Source organism: Colossoma macropomum, unplaced genomic scaffold (genome assembly GCF_904425465.1).
Source record: "Colossoma macropomum unplaced genomic scaffold, Colossoma_macropomum, whole genome shotgun sequence".
NCBI classification, from domain to species: domain Eukaryota; kingdom Metazoa; phylum Chordata; class Actinopteri; order Characiformes; family Serrasalmidae; genus Colossoma; species Colossoma macropomum.
In genome coordinates, this window is record NW_023494807.1 from 15,160,746 (window position 1) to 15,179,754 (window position 19,009).

Below are 19,009 nucleotides of genomic sequence, written 5' to 3' on the forward strand. Positions count from 1 at the left end.
TTGTGGTGTCGCTGCATCGTGGTGAGCGTGGACTGTCGGTTATGCTTTGCGTTTTAATACATGAACTGTTTTGTGTTTTCGTATGTTTCCTACCATGTTACCATGCTCTTTCCTTATGAAATAAAAATAAAATGCATAAATGATCTATGGCAGTAACAATGTCTATTCAAGTACTGTTTTAGGATGTGCCACATTAGGTTGTACATTCCAAATTTGCTATTTTAAAGAGAGCGAGCTTCCAGTAAGAACTTACAGAAACGCTAAAAGTGTCCCATAACTGCAGAATTGTCCTTTTTGCAGCTGTAAAATAAGCAAATGCTAATCTTTGTTAACAAAATCCCAAAAATCCCCTGATAAAGGGACAGTTCCAAAACATATGCAAATGTACCGGGTGCATTGAGAGAACTGTAGTACCTTCTTATAATACTCGTGTATTACGTGTCTGAATTTACTATAACATTCTTACAGAAATCCTGTATTATTACTATATGTCTCTGTCATAAGAGCACTTTTTTCTGAAGAGTTCGTGAACGGGACGTTGATGTTATATCGTACTGGCAACCAAATGACGTCACAGGCTGTCTTCTTTTGCCATCTAGAGGACTAAAGCCATATTGACGCAAACGCCTCCAGTGCAGAGCAGCGTTCACTGTAACCACAGAGAAACACCACTGGCTCTCAGAATGAGCGCACAGTGCCATTGTTTACCACTCTGCTTATGACATCTTGTGATTCTGAAACTTACAGACCAACGAAAGTAGAGCTGAGGTAAAAAAAAAATCTTTATTACAAACGCGCTTCTTTCAGTACATTAAATCAGGTATACATTCAATTCAGTACATTCAGTTCAGATGTCAGGGTGGATCATCTTCTTTTAAAGTTTCCAGTCGCTTTCAGACGCTTGAAATATAAGGCAGAACAGCCAGTGGGTGATGAGGATCACTTCAGACAGCTTCACTGCTCGACTCGGTTGGCTTCTCTTTGTTTTCTGCATGAAATGCGTTTCATTAGTACAGAGCGCAAGTTCGAGGCCTGTTTGTCCACATTCTTGAAAACCACAACTTGCTTCAATAAATTTCAGTGCAAATAAGCAATACTCAGTAACTATTATTATCATTACCAGTTATTATTCATGTGTAGCTTTATTAACATATCAAAATCACCAGTAGCTGAGACTAATGATCTAATCCAGTGGTTCCCAGCCTGGCCCTCAGGGACCCCCAGCCAGTCCACATTTTTCCTTCATCCCTATGTGTGGCAAGTTGGGTTGGAGGAAAAATATGAACAGTCTGAGGACTGGGATGGGGACTACTGATCTAATCTTGCTGAGCCCATAGTCAAGTAAAGTCAAGTCAGATTTACTGTCAATACTACAATATGTACAGGACATACAGAGTATTGAAACTGCGTTACTCTGACCCCATGGTGTAAACACTAAACAAAATAAACACTAATTGTAGAAAAATAGAATAATAAAAAGAAAAAAATATATAGAAACAGTATAAATATAAGAAGGTCCTGAAATTAACACTAAAGTGACATAAGGCACATACAGATTAAGGTCTGTGGGTATAAATAGTGCAAATATAAACAGTAGTGCAAATTGAAATGAGCTTATGGAGCAGTTAAAGTGATGACATATTGAATTGACCAAATAAAAGATAATTAAAGCTAATGGAAATTCTGTACAATCATGTACTTACTGAGGTGACGAACAGCGTTTTTGACCCATTGGGCATCAGGATTGGCACAGATCTTTCTGCTTTTCACAGTGGTAAATCTATGAAGAGAGGGAAAATACATCAGCTTTTCCATCACTGTCACTTTCCAAAGCATGTTAACCCACCATATTAACCAACATAGGGAATGTGGCTTACATTATAAGACTACTCTATGAACCCATAGGAATTATGTAGATTACATGATAGTCAACATCTGGATGTGGTGTTCAGATTCAAATCTGATGTGAAATTCAGAGTAATTCTAATAAATCTGAATAGACTTATATAAAGTTATATAAAAGTGTTCCTTTAAAGTTCAATAAAGTCTAAATTTTACAACAGTCACAATAACCTACTTTTGGATTCAACCATTTACTGCAAGGTGTTGTCGTATGAAAACAATGATCTAAAAGTGCAATTCCACTTTCATATGCTGTTGCCATATGGCAACAAAATGCAAAGTATAACCCCATTTTCCCCTATTTTTTAAACAAAATTCCTATTAATTTTGCCATTTCAATTAAAAAACATCATGTTTTCTAAATGTGAATGTTGATTGACAATGACTGATTTATATATAGTCTGTTAGAGTTTGGCGGCCCCTGGTAAAATGAAATTTTGTTAATAAATGTGGCCTATATAAATGTTATGACGCATTTTATATATTATGTTTTTTCGCAATATGTTAAAAATTGTGCAGTTTAATTTGTATATTAAAATGCCATATTTAAGGTTGTTCTCTGTTTAAACTGCAGGGTACAGTGTCTCAGTCAAACAAAGAATCATACTACAACATAGATTTTAAGTGCTCAGGATGAGTATTAAATAAATCACAGCTGTATTTGCTTACTGCCTCTGTTTAAAGTTTACTTACATCACAGCGTTCAGTCGGCAGACCGTAGTGGCATCCTGTATGGCAAAGTGCTTCAGTCTATTGAGAGGAAGAGGGTGCGGGGAAAAGCTTGTACAGCATTTCACTGGACCTGCACACAAGACCATACACTTTACATTAGATGAACGCCAAGAGTTGGAAAGAGCAGAATCTAGTCTACCAAAGCAGAATGGTGTATTGCTAGTGTTTTGTTTATTTTGACTACCAATGATTTCTTCCAAATGCTTTAAAAAATATTGTTAATGAAAAAATAGTTGTTTTATTATGACACCAGTGACTGTTGAGGTCATAAATGCCATTTATGTCATTTGTTAATATTCAAATTAAATCAAATTAAGACAAATATGCTTTATTGGCATGGCAGGATAAGAGGCCTATGTAGCCAATGCTGATCAATACATGTTAAATTGAGTAATCATTAATATATAAAGAATTAGAGAAGCTCATAAAGATACAGATTTAGAAGAAAGCTAAGCTAAGCTATTATTATTAGAAATCAAGTCATTTTTTATGACATGACTGTTGGTGTCATAAATGCCATTTTTGTTTCTTTTTTTGATTGAGAGTGACATTTAAACTGCTTCTTTTATAACCTGTGAAAAATCAGCATCTATGCAATATTTGGCGATTTTAACAAAATTTCACAATTATTAGAGAATCAATAATACATTCAGATTATCAGAGACAGTGTTGGAATACTACATTGCCCTATTTCCAAAATCTAGATGTGTGAAAACAAAGCTAATACATGGTTATAAATGAGTTATATTTCACTAGTGTAATTCTGAGAATGCTGCATCAAAGCAAGGCAAGACCTGCTCGTAACACATAAACTAGGCCATTCACATTCAGTCAGAGAAACGTACAGTGGATTAAGTCTAAAGTCATCTAACAGACTAAAGGCCGAAGACTTAAACATCGCAGAGAATTCTATAGTTCTATCCGACATGTTTGTCGAAATTGAGTTATATATAGTTAATATAGTTAATATAGAGTTTATATAGTTAATCATTTAATGCTGTTCGTCGCTGTGGTGATTTTTTTTTTAACAAGTGAAGTTTCCATTTCAAAGTGGGTTTATTCACATTGCAGATGGCACCTTAAATATGAAGCTGATGATATAGCGGAATCTTTGTTGCTACAGAATGGAAGATATATTCTAATTATCGGCCCCCAGCAGAATGTGCTCATTTTAGAATGTCTCATATCTAAAAATAACAAGCTTTTACACATACGTCTCACTTACATGGTTACAAACAGGCTAAATTCCACTAGTCTAATTCTGAAAAAGTCACATCAAAGCAATGCACTGGAATAACAGTTCATACAGCTTTGTAGATCATCTGGCCTTTTACCAGCCTGCCTGAAACCCCTAAACTAGGCCATTCACATTTAGTCAGGGAAACATACAGTGGATTTCGATCTAGTAGTGACTGAAGTCTGAAGTCAAGGTCTACTTACTGGCTTCTCCCAGAGATACCCAAACACACAGCAGCACCAGCACCGTAGGCAGAACGAGGAACAGTTTGGTCATTGTGTAACGAAATGAGTCACTTGCTGATGTAGAGAGAGACCAAACAAGGTGACGGAGATAATGATAGTGGCTGTCGTGAAGGCCTTGCTGATTTTGGATGATGACGCTTCCAAGTCCGTCAAACTGGCTCTAACACCTGGCATTTGTAAATTCTGCTTTTATACATTAACTTGGGGAAAATTCCGGGACCGTCTTTTAGGTAGAGGAAGTCGGGGGGAAATTTCTCGTAGGGGAAGCTGTATTTGGGTCAACCACAGCGAACATACTGTTCCTAGAATGCCATTACGAGCAGAAAATTAATTTTTATTTTTTTTTACTTTGAAACAGGCGACATTCCGGACATTATTTGATATGAAAATTGGCTTGAGTATTATTGCTGTACGTGTTAGGATGGTATAAAAGTTAAACATAAAATGAACTGTATTTGCTTTCAACACAACCCACAAAATGTCTCATAGATCATCAATGAGCTACGAAACTACTTTGACTTCTATTTTAGTGTAATTTAGGCCACAGCTTGAGTAACTACTTAAGAAACTACTTTAAAGCTGCCTTGTAAGAAATATTACATCCCAACTAACGCTTCCACTTTTCAAAGCTCTTTGGTTAAGACGTAAACAGTCATTCAGAGTGATTTGGTGTGAAATGTTCTCTTCTAGTGAACCTTACTGAGTCAGAATTGTTCACAGTGGTGGTGATGGGAACTAGACATCTGAAGTGCCTTAAGTCTTTAAAAGCTACAGTCATGTCACTGCTGTTGGAAGAAACCTCGTATCTCCATTTTTTGTTTTTCAGTTTTTGACATTTAAAAATGGCTGTTGCCCTTTACATTGTGTGTAAATTTCAAGAATGGACCAAAAGAAACGGCCCAAAATGACTTGGAAAAAGTCTGGTTCCATTGACCTACGTTAAAAGTAAAGTATGTTTTTTCCTTTTCCTGTAAAGTTGTCATTTTGGAGATACAAGGTTTTCCGACAACAGTGATATGTAAAGGTTTAACCACTCCCGGTCAAATGACATATTTTGTTGATTTAAGACATCTTTAGTAAAGAAAATAAGTTAACACGTGCTCTACAGGGATCAATCTTAAATATGATATTTTTCTGCTGATTTAGTGCCATTACTTTTGCACAAGCCACATTTTATTTTTTTTCTTTCCAATATTTTAGCCTCTTAATATCCCAGGCTCGTTACATACTGAGGCTTATTATTCAGTAACTACAGGGACTTCAGTGTAAACTAGCTGAGCTATTTCTAGGTTATAGAAGTGTAATAAAACTTTGGGCCTGTCAGTGGGTGCTGGCCATTTAAGAGGTTAAATTCAGGAAATAAACAATAATTGTGCATTAAAAAGTGCAGAGTTATGTTAACTGTATAGGATGTGTTATGTATTTTCACTTAGAAAACAAACACAAATGTTAAATTAAATTAATCAGGGGCACCAAAACATTTGAATACAACTGTACCTCACAGAAAGGTATTATGTGAAGTAGTTATAAATGTGCTGCCTGGTGTCTGAGATATTGTTTTATGATAATTTTGAGATAAATTTTAGCCAAAAACATATTTTTAAAGATATTCATAGTGGCAGGGTACATAAAGGCCGTTCTGAGGCTAAATAGTCCCCAAAGAAAACTTATTTTCTCAGATTTGTCACTATTTTCATATTATCAACATTACATATAAAAACCTGAAGGACACATGTAGGTTCACTGGTCATTTTGAAAAGCAAACAAAATGGCTATATTTGTGTTATAGAGATTGTAATGTCTGGTTCCTATCAGCACCATTATAAGTAATCCGAGTCAGTAAGTTTATCTGCAATGAACTACTTCACATCAGACCCCTCTGAATGACTTCGTTTACATCTCAATAATTTAATTTATGCAGCAATTTGTGAAAATTGGTGTAATACCAGTATTAACAGTTTAATATTCTAATGAAGCTACATGTGTCTTCTGAGTTTTCATGTGCAACGTTGCTGGTATTAAAATAGTTATAATCTGATAAAATTAATTTTCACTGGGGACTATTTTGCCATAGAACTCACTGCAAGTATTTCTTTCTAAACTCTTTGAATGTCTGGTTTCTGTCACCAACACTGTAAACAATTCTGACTCAATAAGTTTCTCTAAAACCATTTAATTATAGAGAAAGTTTAAAACGTCGCTGGAATTCCCAGGCAAGCTGTCCAGGGTGTATCCTGCCTTCCACCCAATAACTGCTGGGATAGGCTCCAGCAACCCAGAAGGACAAGCGGTTTAGAAAATGTGTGTGTGTGTGTGTGTGTGTGTGTGTGTGTGTGTGTGTGTGTGTGTAATTCCCCTTTAATTACAGTACATCATGATTTTAAACTCATGCACATAAAACTAGTACAAGCAACTGGAGAACGTAGTTATGCCTTCTTGTTCATTTATGTAAGACTTTGAATTAGCATAGCAGTAACATTACTGCGTATCTTTGAATACGGTCACATCCCAGTATTTTTATTGTAGCCGAACTTTACTAAACCTGCAGTGTCAGGATAATAACAGAGGCACAGAGGAAGGCCTAAAGTACGCCTAAAATATAATGCAGGCTTAAAACCATCTGAAGAATAACTGTGGTATTTCTTTGCTGAATAAAATGCCCTCTGATACTTCAGCGTGGGCATATCATTTTTAAATATCAAAGCCAGAAAACCCAACTCTACTTTATCTGTATCTGTCATCTCCTATCTGATAACAGTCTGTCCTAGACAGACTGTAATCATAGAAGTTATGAATTCTTAATGGAATCTCTATATTGTGCATTTCTGTATTGTTTGTGTATTTGTTTTTTTTTTAACAATAAAATCAAAAGCAAAGTCCTCCCTGCTATAACAAAACCCAATTCCTCTGAAATGGTAACTGTATTAAAAACAAAAACAACAAAAATATGAAACACATTTACGTACAGCCTTGTGCAGAAGTTTTGGCACCCCGTCAAACTACATGTTTTAGAAGTACGTTAACACAAATATGACAAAAATATAATATCACGATACTTCAAGAAATTTTTACAATACACGATATGTTATGATATGTAGACATTTGATCAGTTGGAACAGAGAGAAAGATCCAGTAGTGCTACAAAAAAAAACACTATCAAACACTGTGAGCACAATGATTTTTATTCAATATTTATCATAATGTGTTGCTCTAAATCTTGTTAAATGGGACCAAATTTGCTCTCTGTATAATGAAAGAGGCAGCTGGTCAGTGTTTTCATAAGTACTGATGATATACACAATATGTTCAGAAAAGCATATTGTGACATAAGTTATCCTGATAACGATATATATTGTCATATTGCCCAGCACTATGTTGACATATCCTGTACAAGGAATGTGCTTAAACACATTCCATTTATTTCTACACAATTTAGTGCACAGTTTGCATTCATTTCCTGACTTAAATGGCCGGGGCCCAAAGTTTTACAAGACACTTCTATAACCTAAGAGCAGCTCAGCCAGTTTACATTGAAGTCCATGTATTTACTGAATAACAAGCCTCAGTATGTAATAAGCCTGGGAGTTTAAGGGGAGGGAAAAGGGAAGTTTTCAGTGGAAAAAATAAAAGTAAAGCGTAGCATGTGATCAAATTTTCTCAGGTCAATAAAACAGCATTTTAGGTCTTTTTTTCCAGTGTATTATATTGTGCAAATTTTTTTTGACTTACACCTCTACAGTCCTTTATAGCACTTTTCTAAAAATATGTAAGCATGTGGATCAGATGAAAAGTGTATTTCAGTGACAAATAATAATGGAACAAAACTTGCCATTGCAGTGGAGAAAATATTGATTTTCACTATTAAGAATCTTCTTACTATTATTCTGTATTGAATATGTCTCAGAAAATACAGGATGCTATTCTTGTCACTAATATTTTTATTGATTTACAAGCTATTAGATAAACTGACAGTATGGTAACTTTAAATGTAGGTGCACTTTATTCACTTGGTTTTACATATTTAGGCCATAGACCCTTGACATGGCCCCCCCACACCCCACTTGATAGGCCACATTTTACAAATTCCAATTCACTGTGGACCATTTCTATTTGTCCGTTCATTATGAAGCGTTCATATAATGTAAGGGTCAGTCATATTCAAAACATATACAATAAATACCGAAATGGCATAACAGTGACGGAGGCAGGATATTAACAATTCTGTTTTATTCTTTAGCTTTTTGTGCTTAAAGGCAAAGGAAATTCTGTGGGTTTGGAGGGGAAGTATGATGAATTAACAGAAACATTTTAAAGCGTCTGTCTCCACCGTGACCTACTTAATGAGTTACGAGATACATTTCCCTCTTTGATTTTAAAGATCAGATGCATAATGTCTCCTTATGACCTAGAAAATAAACAAAAATCATTGGCAGCCCACACATCAGCCCCACTTTAAGTGACATATGAGTCCTAACAGCAGTAGGCGTTGGTTTTCCCACACCAGTGAGGTGAAATCTGGGACAACAAGGATTTTCAACATGTATTACGATGTAATTTATACAGTCCGGTATCACTTAGAGCAAGACACAATGTAATCTTCGTCTGCAGAACTAGCTTTTTTCTTATATACAGTAAAACTTTTTAATGTTCGTTTTGTGGTGTGACATATTAAGAGGTACACCAACATAGTATCAGTTCTTAAACACTGTACTACTGCTTATAGGTTTTTCCCCCAAGCTGTTCAGATGTAGATCACTGATAAGGATATAAAGGGGCTCTTAAAGGGCACATGTTTGTCAGCATTTCCTTATGTGCAGTGGATTGAAATGGAAAATACGCAGCTAAAGGCTAATCTCACTCTAACACAGTTCATGTTTATGATCTTATGATTCAGTAGTTTGTGTAGTGGTATTGAGTACTAGTAATTGTACTATCACAGGCCTGATGCGTAACAAAAACATTCATACGAAAAAAAAAAACAATAAAATAATTCAAACCTGTGTTCTTCTAATTGTGTTCTTCTATCCCAGAGATGTCCAAACCTTTTTTGTTGGGGGGTCAAAGTGTAATGTTTATGGCCAACAGTACAAAAAAAAACAGGTAATTAAAAAAAAATGTATTTTATGACATTACACTATATTTTATTTAGTTTTATTACATGTACAGTCACATGCAGAAGTTTATACAAGACGTTTTTCTGCAAATTTTAGTGCACAGTTTCTTTTTTGTTGCTGTGTTTGTTTGTTTTGTTGTTTTTGGTGAGTGTAATTTATATATTGGAAAAAAATGTACATATATACCATAAAAATACACCTATGAAACAGTCACATTTTATATATATATATATATATATATATATATATATATATATATATATATATATAGATTATATATATATAGATATATATATATATATATATATATAGATTAATGGCCAATATAAATGAATATATAAATTGATATGAAATTAATTGGCAGCCCGGTTCTCACCATGTAGATAGCATTTTTAAAAACTGAAATGTATGTTTTTACTGTATTTATGTGTATTAGCATTTATTCTAATATTATATGGTGTTTCACTGGGAAAAACACACTGTCGAGATTTTAATTTAAATAACTTCTTGTTTACTTTTGCACAGTGCTGAACTTTCAGTACCAGCATTTTAGCTTTCGTCAGCTCCTCCTTTTATCATGTATAATTAGAACATAAAAGGTTTCCCTGGTCCTGTTGTACATTATTGCATAATCATTTGGCAATTCCAATATTTCTTCATGCCTTTGTCTTTGCTGACAAAATATGAAGATAGAGCTCTATTGTCAACCTGTCTGTCTTGTTTATTTTTCCATGCAGTGGATCAGCGTAGCTTTTACCTGTTTGACACCTTTCTCAAGTGTTGCCACAGGCTGAATCTAATACAGTGGCACACAAAATCATCAAGAACCAATTACATAGACCCTGCACGGCCCTCTTGGAGAACCCTGAGGTTCAAATCCATACTCAAGGCCGCAGCTTCTGGTTAAAACTGCTGGTAAATTGTAGGATATTTGCCAGAAATGTTTTATAGCAATACAGTTCAGATTAATTTGTGTATCACTTTTTACAGGCATTGTCACAAAGCAGCTTTACAGAAATCCCCTTATAAGGGTAACAGAAAACGGAGTTATGAGAATTATGAAAAAAGAAATTAGGTGAGCCTAAGCATTAAACAGAAGCATTCAGATCAGCCAATAAGAACCAGTGACAAAAGTCAGAGATCTTTCAAATATTGTCTAAAAAGACACACTGAGAATTAAATCTGGTAGACTAGAAATTGAGGTAAATATCGCAACTACTCCGAACAAAACCTCATACTTCCAACATGATGGAAAAGGAAAAAACATACTTTACTTAGAATGTAAATCAATGGAACCAGAATTTTTTCAAAGTAATTTTCAGCCATTTCTTTTGGTCCATTCATCATGAATATTACACACAATATAAAGGGCAACAAGTACTTTCAAATTATGTCAAAAACTGAAAAACGACTAAAATAGAGATACAAGGCTTAGTTCCGACAGCAGCGATATGCTGTTAGACATTAGGCATGTGCACGGGTACTCAAGTACTGTTGAGGTGCCAGTAATCAAATACTGAAATGACTATTTGGGTACTTAGTGCCTTTCATCATGGGAAGACGATGAAAATAAACAGGCTGACAATTCAGAGAAAAGCTGATTTTATGTTTTACCAGGACTGTAAAAACAATGTGACAGCTTTCTGAGTGTGTATATTATACTTTTCAACTACGAAACAAACTTGTTCAACTATGAATGTGACTAGTTACCAAGAACACCTTGTTAAGGACGTGACTGAGAACACTGTGCCAGTTAGTGTTAGCTCATTAGCAAATATTGTACATAGGGTAGGCCAGGAATTCTTTCTCTTATAAGCTTATCTTCAGAGGCAGCTTCTGTTGTTCATCCACTGTGTTTTCAAATTTTAATCTCCAGTGCTATCAGCTATCCTACAGCCCTGCACTAGCTTCTGGGGCAAGTACATTTTTTTCTTTGTTTGTTTTTGTTATTTCCTTTTCTGTAGTTAGCCAGGTATTCATTCATCAACTCATACACATCCTCAAATATCATAATTAGTCAGAAAGCATATTAGACACAGGAACATTTCAACATGAACAGGTAACCCTGCTAAGAAAACCAGCATAGACCAGCATGGCTGGTCACCAGGGAAACCAGCGTATTGGCACTGTCGGAGGAAAACCTCGTATCTCCAAAAAGGTAACTTTACAGCAGAAGGGAAAAAAAATGACTTATTCCAAGTAACCTTAGACCATTTCTATTGATCCATTCGTCTTGAAATTCTGACAAAGAGTAAAGGCCAGCTGGTGGTTTGATATTATGTCAATGATAAAAAGAAGATGCAAAGTTTTGTCCCAGCTGCAACAATATGTTTGTGTTTTGGATGCTGGTATGCTGGTCAACAGCAATAGAAGTTAATATACTGGTCACCAGCAAAACCAGACATATGTTGTGTTTTGTATGCTGTTATGCTGGTTAACCAGCATGACTATGCTGGGTGAGTAGCTAAACCAGCATCAGACCAGTATAAACCAGCACCAGACAAGCATGGAATTCATGCTGCACTCAGTACTGCAAGGTACGTGTCAGTGTTACATGGTACATGCAAGTAAGGCATTTCAGCATAGCAGGAGGGTGAAAGGCACATGCTGGTTGTTCCATGGTAGTCGGCCTGGTCCTGAGGGCAGGCGAGCAGGAACACCTTGTCAGGGTCGATCTTGTACCAATCTCAAACTGGAGAGGACAGGAGGTGCAGTTGCTCGGCTCAGCAAAGACACACAACCTATTCTGTTTAGTTTGGAACACACTGGACATGATATATACAATTAGCAGAGTAGATTAGCAAGCAGAGACTCCCACCGGCCTCTCTATAACATTTTAACTACTGATACTAATGGAGAACCAGAAGGTAGCACAGGCATTAGGGATGTAAGCACCAACATCCCACAATCTGCACAAAAAGTGATTAATAAAGGCTTGACTAACCACCAAAAATAGTGTAATATATTGCACTGGCAATAAATCCTGGCAATAGTAAACAGTGCACAAAACGGTCCTCTGACGTAGCTACTAATTATAGTAACACACTGCTGAGTTGACATTTTGTAGGATACAATAGTCCAAAAATACCTCTAAAACTAAAATCCCCTAAATCCTCTTTTACATAAACCTAAAGTTCTTCCTCATTGTCTGATGGAGAAAGTTATGTGTGGGTGCGCGCAACTGGAAAATCCACTCAGGTAGGTAATTTCCAGCCTGTGTGGCTATAAAGCCACTGCCGAGAGACTGCAGATGACACAGCGAGCTTCAATCACTCTGAAGAACACTTTTACACACCCTGCACCAACAGAGACGCAGAGATAATGGCCCAGATTTCTGGCACAGCGCTCACACTCCTGCTAGTTCTGACAGTCAGTCTGTTCTGTCAGAATGCCACCGCTTTGGGTAAGAATCTATCCTCTTCTTTATCTCTTTGACAGTTAGCCTGCTTGAATTAGGATCCATTTGCAGGTGGATGCATGTAACTGTCCACTATGTCTGTGCTTATAAAGTGCTTGGAACACATTCTTAACTATGTTGACACTGCTAATATGCTTCATCTTGATTGTCTTTCACTTTATTTGTAAACGTCCAAAGATTTACTACTGTGGAGTGTATTGTGACAAAACCTTATACCTCTAGAATGGAATATAGTAGAAGGAAAACATGTTAATTTCCATGCACATTAATGAGACTTTATTTAGAGCTATACTTCATTATTTATTTTAGTCTATTCATCATAAAACATTCTTAATTTGATGTATGTTAATGCAACAATATCTTAGATTTGCTAGCATTTGTTTTGGCCTACTAATGCAACTATCACACAATGTGAAGGGCTGCAAGTGTTAGAAATTTATGTAAAAAAAATGAAAAAGTAACTTCAAATTTTTTTGATATCAGAGTGATGATATGCTATAATGGTTTATTACAGCTTGGATTACAAACAAGCAGAATTTCAGAGAAATCTGTAAATTGGAACTCCAGTCAGAATCAAAAACCCCTTTATTCAGCAATACATTATGTGAATATAAAATGCACATGCATGCATTATTTTTTGGGTGTAGGTGCATTGAAAAAATAACATGCATGATACAAAGGACATAAAACAAAAAGGACATATAACAATCAGACAGTCAGATGCATAAAGACCTAATTTACAAAGGGCAAACAGATTGAGGAAGAGAAATTGGTTAAGGTACAAGTGACATGTTGAGAAACAAGCATGCTAATGTGCTTTTTTTTCTACTTGTTCAGCCTGTTGCAGAAAATACACAAAAGGAGAGATCCCTTTCACACGTATCAGAGGATATTCCATCCAGACAGTCAGAACGTTCTGCAACATCGATGCTGTCATGTGAGTTGGTCATTTTTCACAATCACATACTTAATCTTTCTCTCCTTCTCTGTGTCGTGCATTTCACTGAAACATTATATTGAGCTCTTTTTTGTTTCCCCCTTTAGCTTCCACACTAGCATTGGCCGAAATGTATGCGCCGATCCTTCTCAGAACTGGGTGATGGAGACTATCCGCAAACTCAAGTAAGCACTGATACTAAACTGCATTTGTGTGACAAATAAAGGAAATTTATTTTAAGAAAGGAATTTTAGCACACTCTTAAAATAACAATTCTTTTCTCCCCCCTCAGGGACAAAGTGCGGGCTATGACGAAGAAGCAGGCAAAACATTAGTGAAGAAATTGAAGCAAAGCATCTAAAGAAACTTAACACTTTACCAAGATGTTAATATATAATCATAACAATAATAATAATATATTTGTAACTTATTCATATGTTATTCTTTATGAAGAAGCTATTATTCTTTATGCAATTTGCATAACCACTCTGCATATTTATGTATGCTTTTTTACATGGAATATATTAAATCTATTTTACTTTCCTAAAGAGTTTGTGCATACGTGTGTCCTTTGAAGAGTGTTTCTCTGTTTGGAAAGCACAGCCAAAGAGGAAGAGGTTCATATCAGTAAAACAAAACATTCCAGTTGCAGGTTCCGCATGTCCCCAAGAGCACTGTTGTTAAATATCCAACACGCCCACACGCACATGAACACACACCCACACACCAGCTCTCTATAAGCAGCTCATTAGGATCATTCTTACCAGAAGAGAAAATGAACACATAACCATTTCTTGTGGAGTCCTACAAGGTTCAGTTTTAGGGCCTTTGCTTTGTGAGAAACTAGGCTTATATACCAAACCTGAAGTATGAAACATGGGGGTGATTCTGAGTTTTATCCCACTAAACTTCAAGCACAGTTGATTACTGTAATGCTCTTCTTTCTGAACTTCCTTACGAAGCAGTACATCTTCTACAACTTGTACAAAATGCAGCAGCATGGATCCTAACAAAAACAAAGAACTGCACTGGCTGATTGTATTTTTTAAGATAGATTTTAAAGTTGTTACTAGATTTTAAAGCACCTTAAAGTACCTACTTACCTCACAGAATGTCTGTCTGTTTATGTTCCAGTATGTGATCTTAGATCTGCAGATACTGGCCTTCTGCAAACACCTTCCATTAAATAAAAAAAAAAAACAACAAAAACGTGAAGAGGCGTCTTTCTGTTATTATGTTACTAAACTGTTGAACTATATTCCACCTTTTGTTAGACAGCCACACTCAGTGGACACTTTTACAAAGCATTTGAAAATGCATCTCTTGAATTTAGTGTTTAATTAAAATTGTAACTCTGTTGGTATTTATTTATTTATTTATTTATTTATTTATTTATTTAAATTTGATCTGTGCCATTGATTTTAAAATAAAACTCTTTTTCTATTAGTTTTCTATTACTCTTAAGTTTTATCATCCTGTGAAGCTCCTTAAGCTGCCACTGGAATACCACCAGTACATATATATATTTACTGAGTTGGTGTGCTGAAGGGCCTCTACACGCCTAATTTAATTCATCCGGTAAAGATCAAGCCCATTATGAGTCAGGCAACGCATGAAACCTGCAGTGCAGGATAGGAGTGGGCATTAAGACAACTGTTTATCAAAACTGTAGCAATACATATGTCACGATACTCTTTTCTGAGTGTATCATGGGCAGGGTTGGGAGGGTTACTTCTGGTGTTGATTACCTGTTGAAAATGTGATCTGTAATTTATTCCCAAAGATTGCTATTTTAATGTAACGTAAACGGTCACTTTCCATTACTTTAGGATCACCTGTCTTTTTAAACTTGCATAATTACACTATATGGCCAAAAGTATGTGGATAATTATTGAGTTTAGGTGTTTCAGCCAAATCTATTGCTAACTGGTGTATAAAATCAAGCACATAGCCATGCAATCTCCATAGACATTGGCAGTAGAATTGTACTGAAGATGTCATAGGATACTACTTTTGCAACAAGTCAGTTTGTGAAATTTCTGTCCCTCTAGATCTGCCCTGGACAACTGTAAGTGCCACTGTGAAATGGAAGCATCTAGGAGTAGCAACAGCTCAGCTACAAAGCATTAGATCAGGAAAACAGGAAAGCTGCACTGTTTTATGAAACAAAATGCTAGATTATAGATGACTTAATTGTCTGTGCTTTATGTGTGATATGTATGTCTATTTAAAAATTGGGTATTTAAATAAGCGATGATGTAGAACTACATACAAGGTGGGGACATAAGCAGCTGATATTGTGTCTCACACAGATGTTCACTGGTAAGTGGAGCAGTACATGGAAATATTTCAAACACAGAGATGACAAATTTGTTCAGTACGATGCAATTTGTTGATGATCCCTTAGCTTTCAGTAGTTTTGGCCATCCAAAGAAATCAATGTGTTCTACAATTTTATAAAGGCCTTCATTTCACATGAAATGAAGTGGGAGGTGATGGTCTTAGTTACAAATAGTGATCAATTACACATACTAACATTCTGCACGCATCGTTCTTTTAAAGAAAGAATCTATGTGAAAATGAAACTTAGAACGCCCAAGGATCCTTTGAAGTCACCCGAGAAATGCAGCCAACATTCAGACAATTTTTGAGGCCGCTACCGAGTCTTCTGTCACTCATAGTCATTTGTGCATTCATCTGACCCAAAGAGATGTTCACATGTAAGTTGTTTTTATATGCAGCACTCCAAAAGCTTGCAGATGATGAAAATGTATACTTCAGCTTTTTTTTGATGTGTAATGACAGATTATCGAAGATCAGTCTGTGTTTGTAAAAAAGGCTAGCTGTGTTTCGCCCATTGGACAGCTACTGGTGAAAGTCTCATGCAAACACGTGTAAAAAGGCCAGTAAAATGTATAAAATATCCAGTACTCTATTTCTTTAGCGGTGTATCTGTTTAAAAGGATGTGAATTGAATATGGGGTGCATAATGCTCCTGCTTTTAGTGAGTTTAACAATTTTCAGCTTGCAGGATATTTAATTATGCTTCCCAGTTTTCCACATCATGTGATGTGACAAAATGACCCTGAGAGATTTGGTCTGTTTGCATTATGTAATAAAAATGAGGAGCCTTATTTGTATTTCAGTGCTACCAAGAATTCACCCTTCTCAGATGCAGCCTAGCTTTTGGAATGGGTTCCTTCCAGGCCACAGCTCTGCACAGATCAGCATTTTCCCTCTTACAGTACTCTGAATACTCTTCATGAAGGCCTTGCTGATTAGCTGATGAGCTGAATCAGGTGTATTCAATAAGATAAAATGCTGAACAGTGCAGAGCTGCAGCCTGCAAGGAAACAGCCACTATAACTTGCATGGAAAGACTTCAAAACATCCTGACCTTATCATAGCCTGAGCTGATCACTTGGCACATGTCCAGGTACGTCACGTTTCCCCAACCTCCCCAAGATAAGATAACAGAAGCATTTGGAAACTCTCAAAGAAAAAAAACAGCTTAATAATTTACTGACTTAGATTCTGAGGTTGAAATGCCGTTTGTTTATTTAAATGCCTTAGCGCCTGTCTGCAAGCCTGTTTATTTCCATACGCTCTGCGGTCAGCTGTCAGCCGAGGTGTTTGTTTAGATTTACCATGTGGAAACTTACAAGCACGTGACTCTATTTATGGGTGGCAGAATTTCCAGGTGCATGTTTCCCTTCATTTTCCAGTAGCCTTCACCTATGCAACTGGGAAATCCAGTGATGCAACAGCAGAAGTGCTGGAATGCTGTACACCCGGTTTAATGAGTAAAAGATAAACGATCAGGCCGTGAACCAAAGAACTTTGCAGCTATGCACAAATTCATGCACACACAAACACCCTCCTGCCCCTTATTTGTGCCTGTGATTCTGAACCTGTGGTAGAAGAGCAGTTACCAAAGGATATACAGAAAGATGATGTGGAATAAGTTTAATTTACAAAATAATATTTAAAAAAATATTTAAGTTCAATTCTGATTAGGAACTAAACAAATGAAACATAATAAATGCACTTATATGTTATATTGGTTAAATAATGAACTGCAGTATGTTATAATTATTATCATAATAACATCACAATAATGCATTACTGCACAGCACATCTCGACTAGCCTGTATTACTTGTAAAAACTTATGATTGAAGGGCCCCGAACATAGCTAGGAAGCAAAGCTAAAGCAAAGTCTCTGTTTGAAATGAGTGGATATGTTAAAATATCAGTTATAAATGGGTTAAATAAGTGGTTGCTGCTATTCCAAGTAGTGCCACAGCAGTACAAAAAAAAGCTTACATATCGCCATTTTCAGGGTCAATTATCTTGCTGAAGGGATATCTTACATTTTTAGATATAATGCACCTCATGGACCTGGCTTGTAACTCACTCACTCACTCACTCACTCACATTTAATAAGATTGTCCACAAGGTGGAGCTACTGGTACTCTAAGAACTAGAGTGAAAACAGCCTTCTGTTTGTTGAAATGGCTGAGTGTATTGAGCATTGTGGCCATGCGAGTGCTTTTTAGGACCTTGGGTGCACTACATGCTGGTGCTTGTCATCAGCGACGCTCTTTGTCTTTGTTCTAGCATTTTATTTGAGGTCAAATTATTGAATTTCTGTGGTTCTATTTATAAAAAAAGGTCTATAAACCATGACCACTGTTCTACCTCTCCTTGTTAATTAGAATTAACAGGCTTTACATTTAAGCCATATGGAGGAAAAAATATATGTCCTTATATTTGCTCATAATAACTATATATGTGATAAATGTAATGTTTTAAAAAATAGGTGCAAAATATATATGTAACTGATATTTTCGAATATTTAAATATTTTCTGATATATGCGCATATATGAAGCTGAAAACTATGTAATAGTGTTCATTTTTAATATTTTGATATATATATATATATATATATATACAACAGTAATGGAATTGGACACATATTTCAAAAAATATATGGAAATGTATTTCCTTTGCAAATGGAAAGTCTGAAATATGTAAATTACCTCTGTTCTGATTGGCTGCCCTGTACTGTATTCAAAATTCATCTAATTTTTGCATCTGCATTAAACTGCCCTTTGTCTTTGAACTGCCTCGGGTTTTGTGGGCTAAAGTCCCCAAGGCCTGCTGGTGGCCCCCGCGCTGGCGTAGTCAGTGATCCATCCCTTGTGCTAAACACACTGATTACAAATAGGTGAGGCCAAAAAAAGTGATGCAATACAGAAACGTAACACTAGATGTCCTCCAAACATTTCCATTTGTGCTGCTAATTCAAGTTACTACAGCTCATTTAATAGACTTAAACATACAAGAAATCATTAATAACAAATGTCAAAAGCACTTACAAAGTACTAGATCAAATTACATGTTTATGTGCACATAATAAACT

General features: G+C 35.9%; 2 protein-coding genes across 2 annotated transcripts; one reads left to right on the forward strand and one right to left on the reverse strand.

Moving 5' to 3' along the window:
• Positions 1 to 861: 861 nt before the first annotated feature.
• ccl20a.4 (chemokine (C-C motif) ligand 20a, duplicate 4) lies at positions 862 to 4,984 on the reverse strand. The gene is made up of 4 exons (XM_036556413.1): positions 4,075 to 4,984; positions 2,596 to 2,704; positions 1,704 to 1,780; positions 862 to 988 (listed from the first exon to the last, which is right to left on the reverse strand). Exons 1-4 carry the CDS (start codon positions 4,145 to 4,147, stop codon positions 945 to 947), a joined length of 303 nt encoding a protein of 100 aa, XP_036412306.1. The 5' UTR covers positions 4,148 to 4,984; the 3' UTR covers positions 862 to 944.
• A 7,462-nt stretch (positions 4,985 to 12,446) lies between these two features.
• On the forward strand, positions 12,447 to 14,132 carry ccl20a.3 (chemokine (C-C motif) ligand 20a, duplicate 3). Its single transcript, XM_036556421.1, has 4 exons — positions 12,447 to 12,633; positions 13,486 to 13,585; positions 13,693 to 13,770; positions 13,878 to 14,132. The coding sequence occupies exons 1-4, from the start codon at positions 12,552 to 12,554 to the stop codon at positions 13,918 to 13,920; spliced, it is 303 nt and encodes a 100-aa protein (XP_036412314.1). The 5' UTR covers positions 12,447 to 12,551; the 3' UTR covers positions 13,921 to 14,132.
• Positions 14,133 to 19,009: the final 4,877 nt, after the last annotated feature.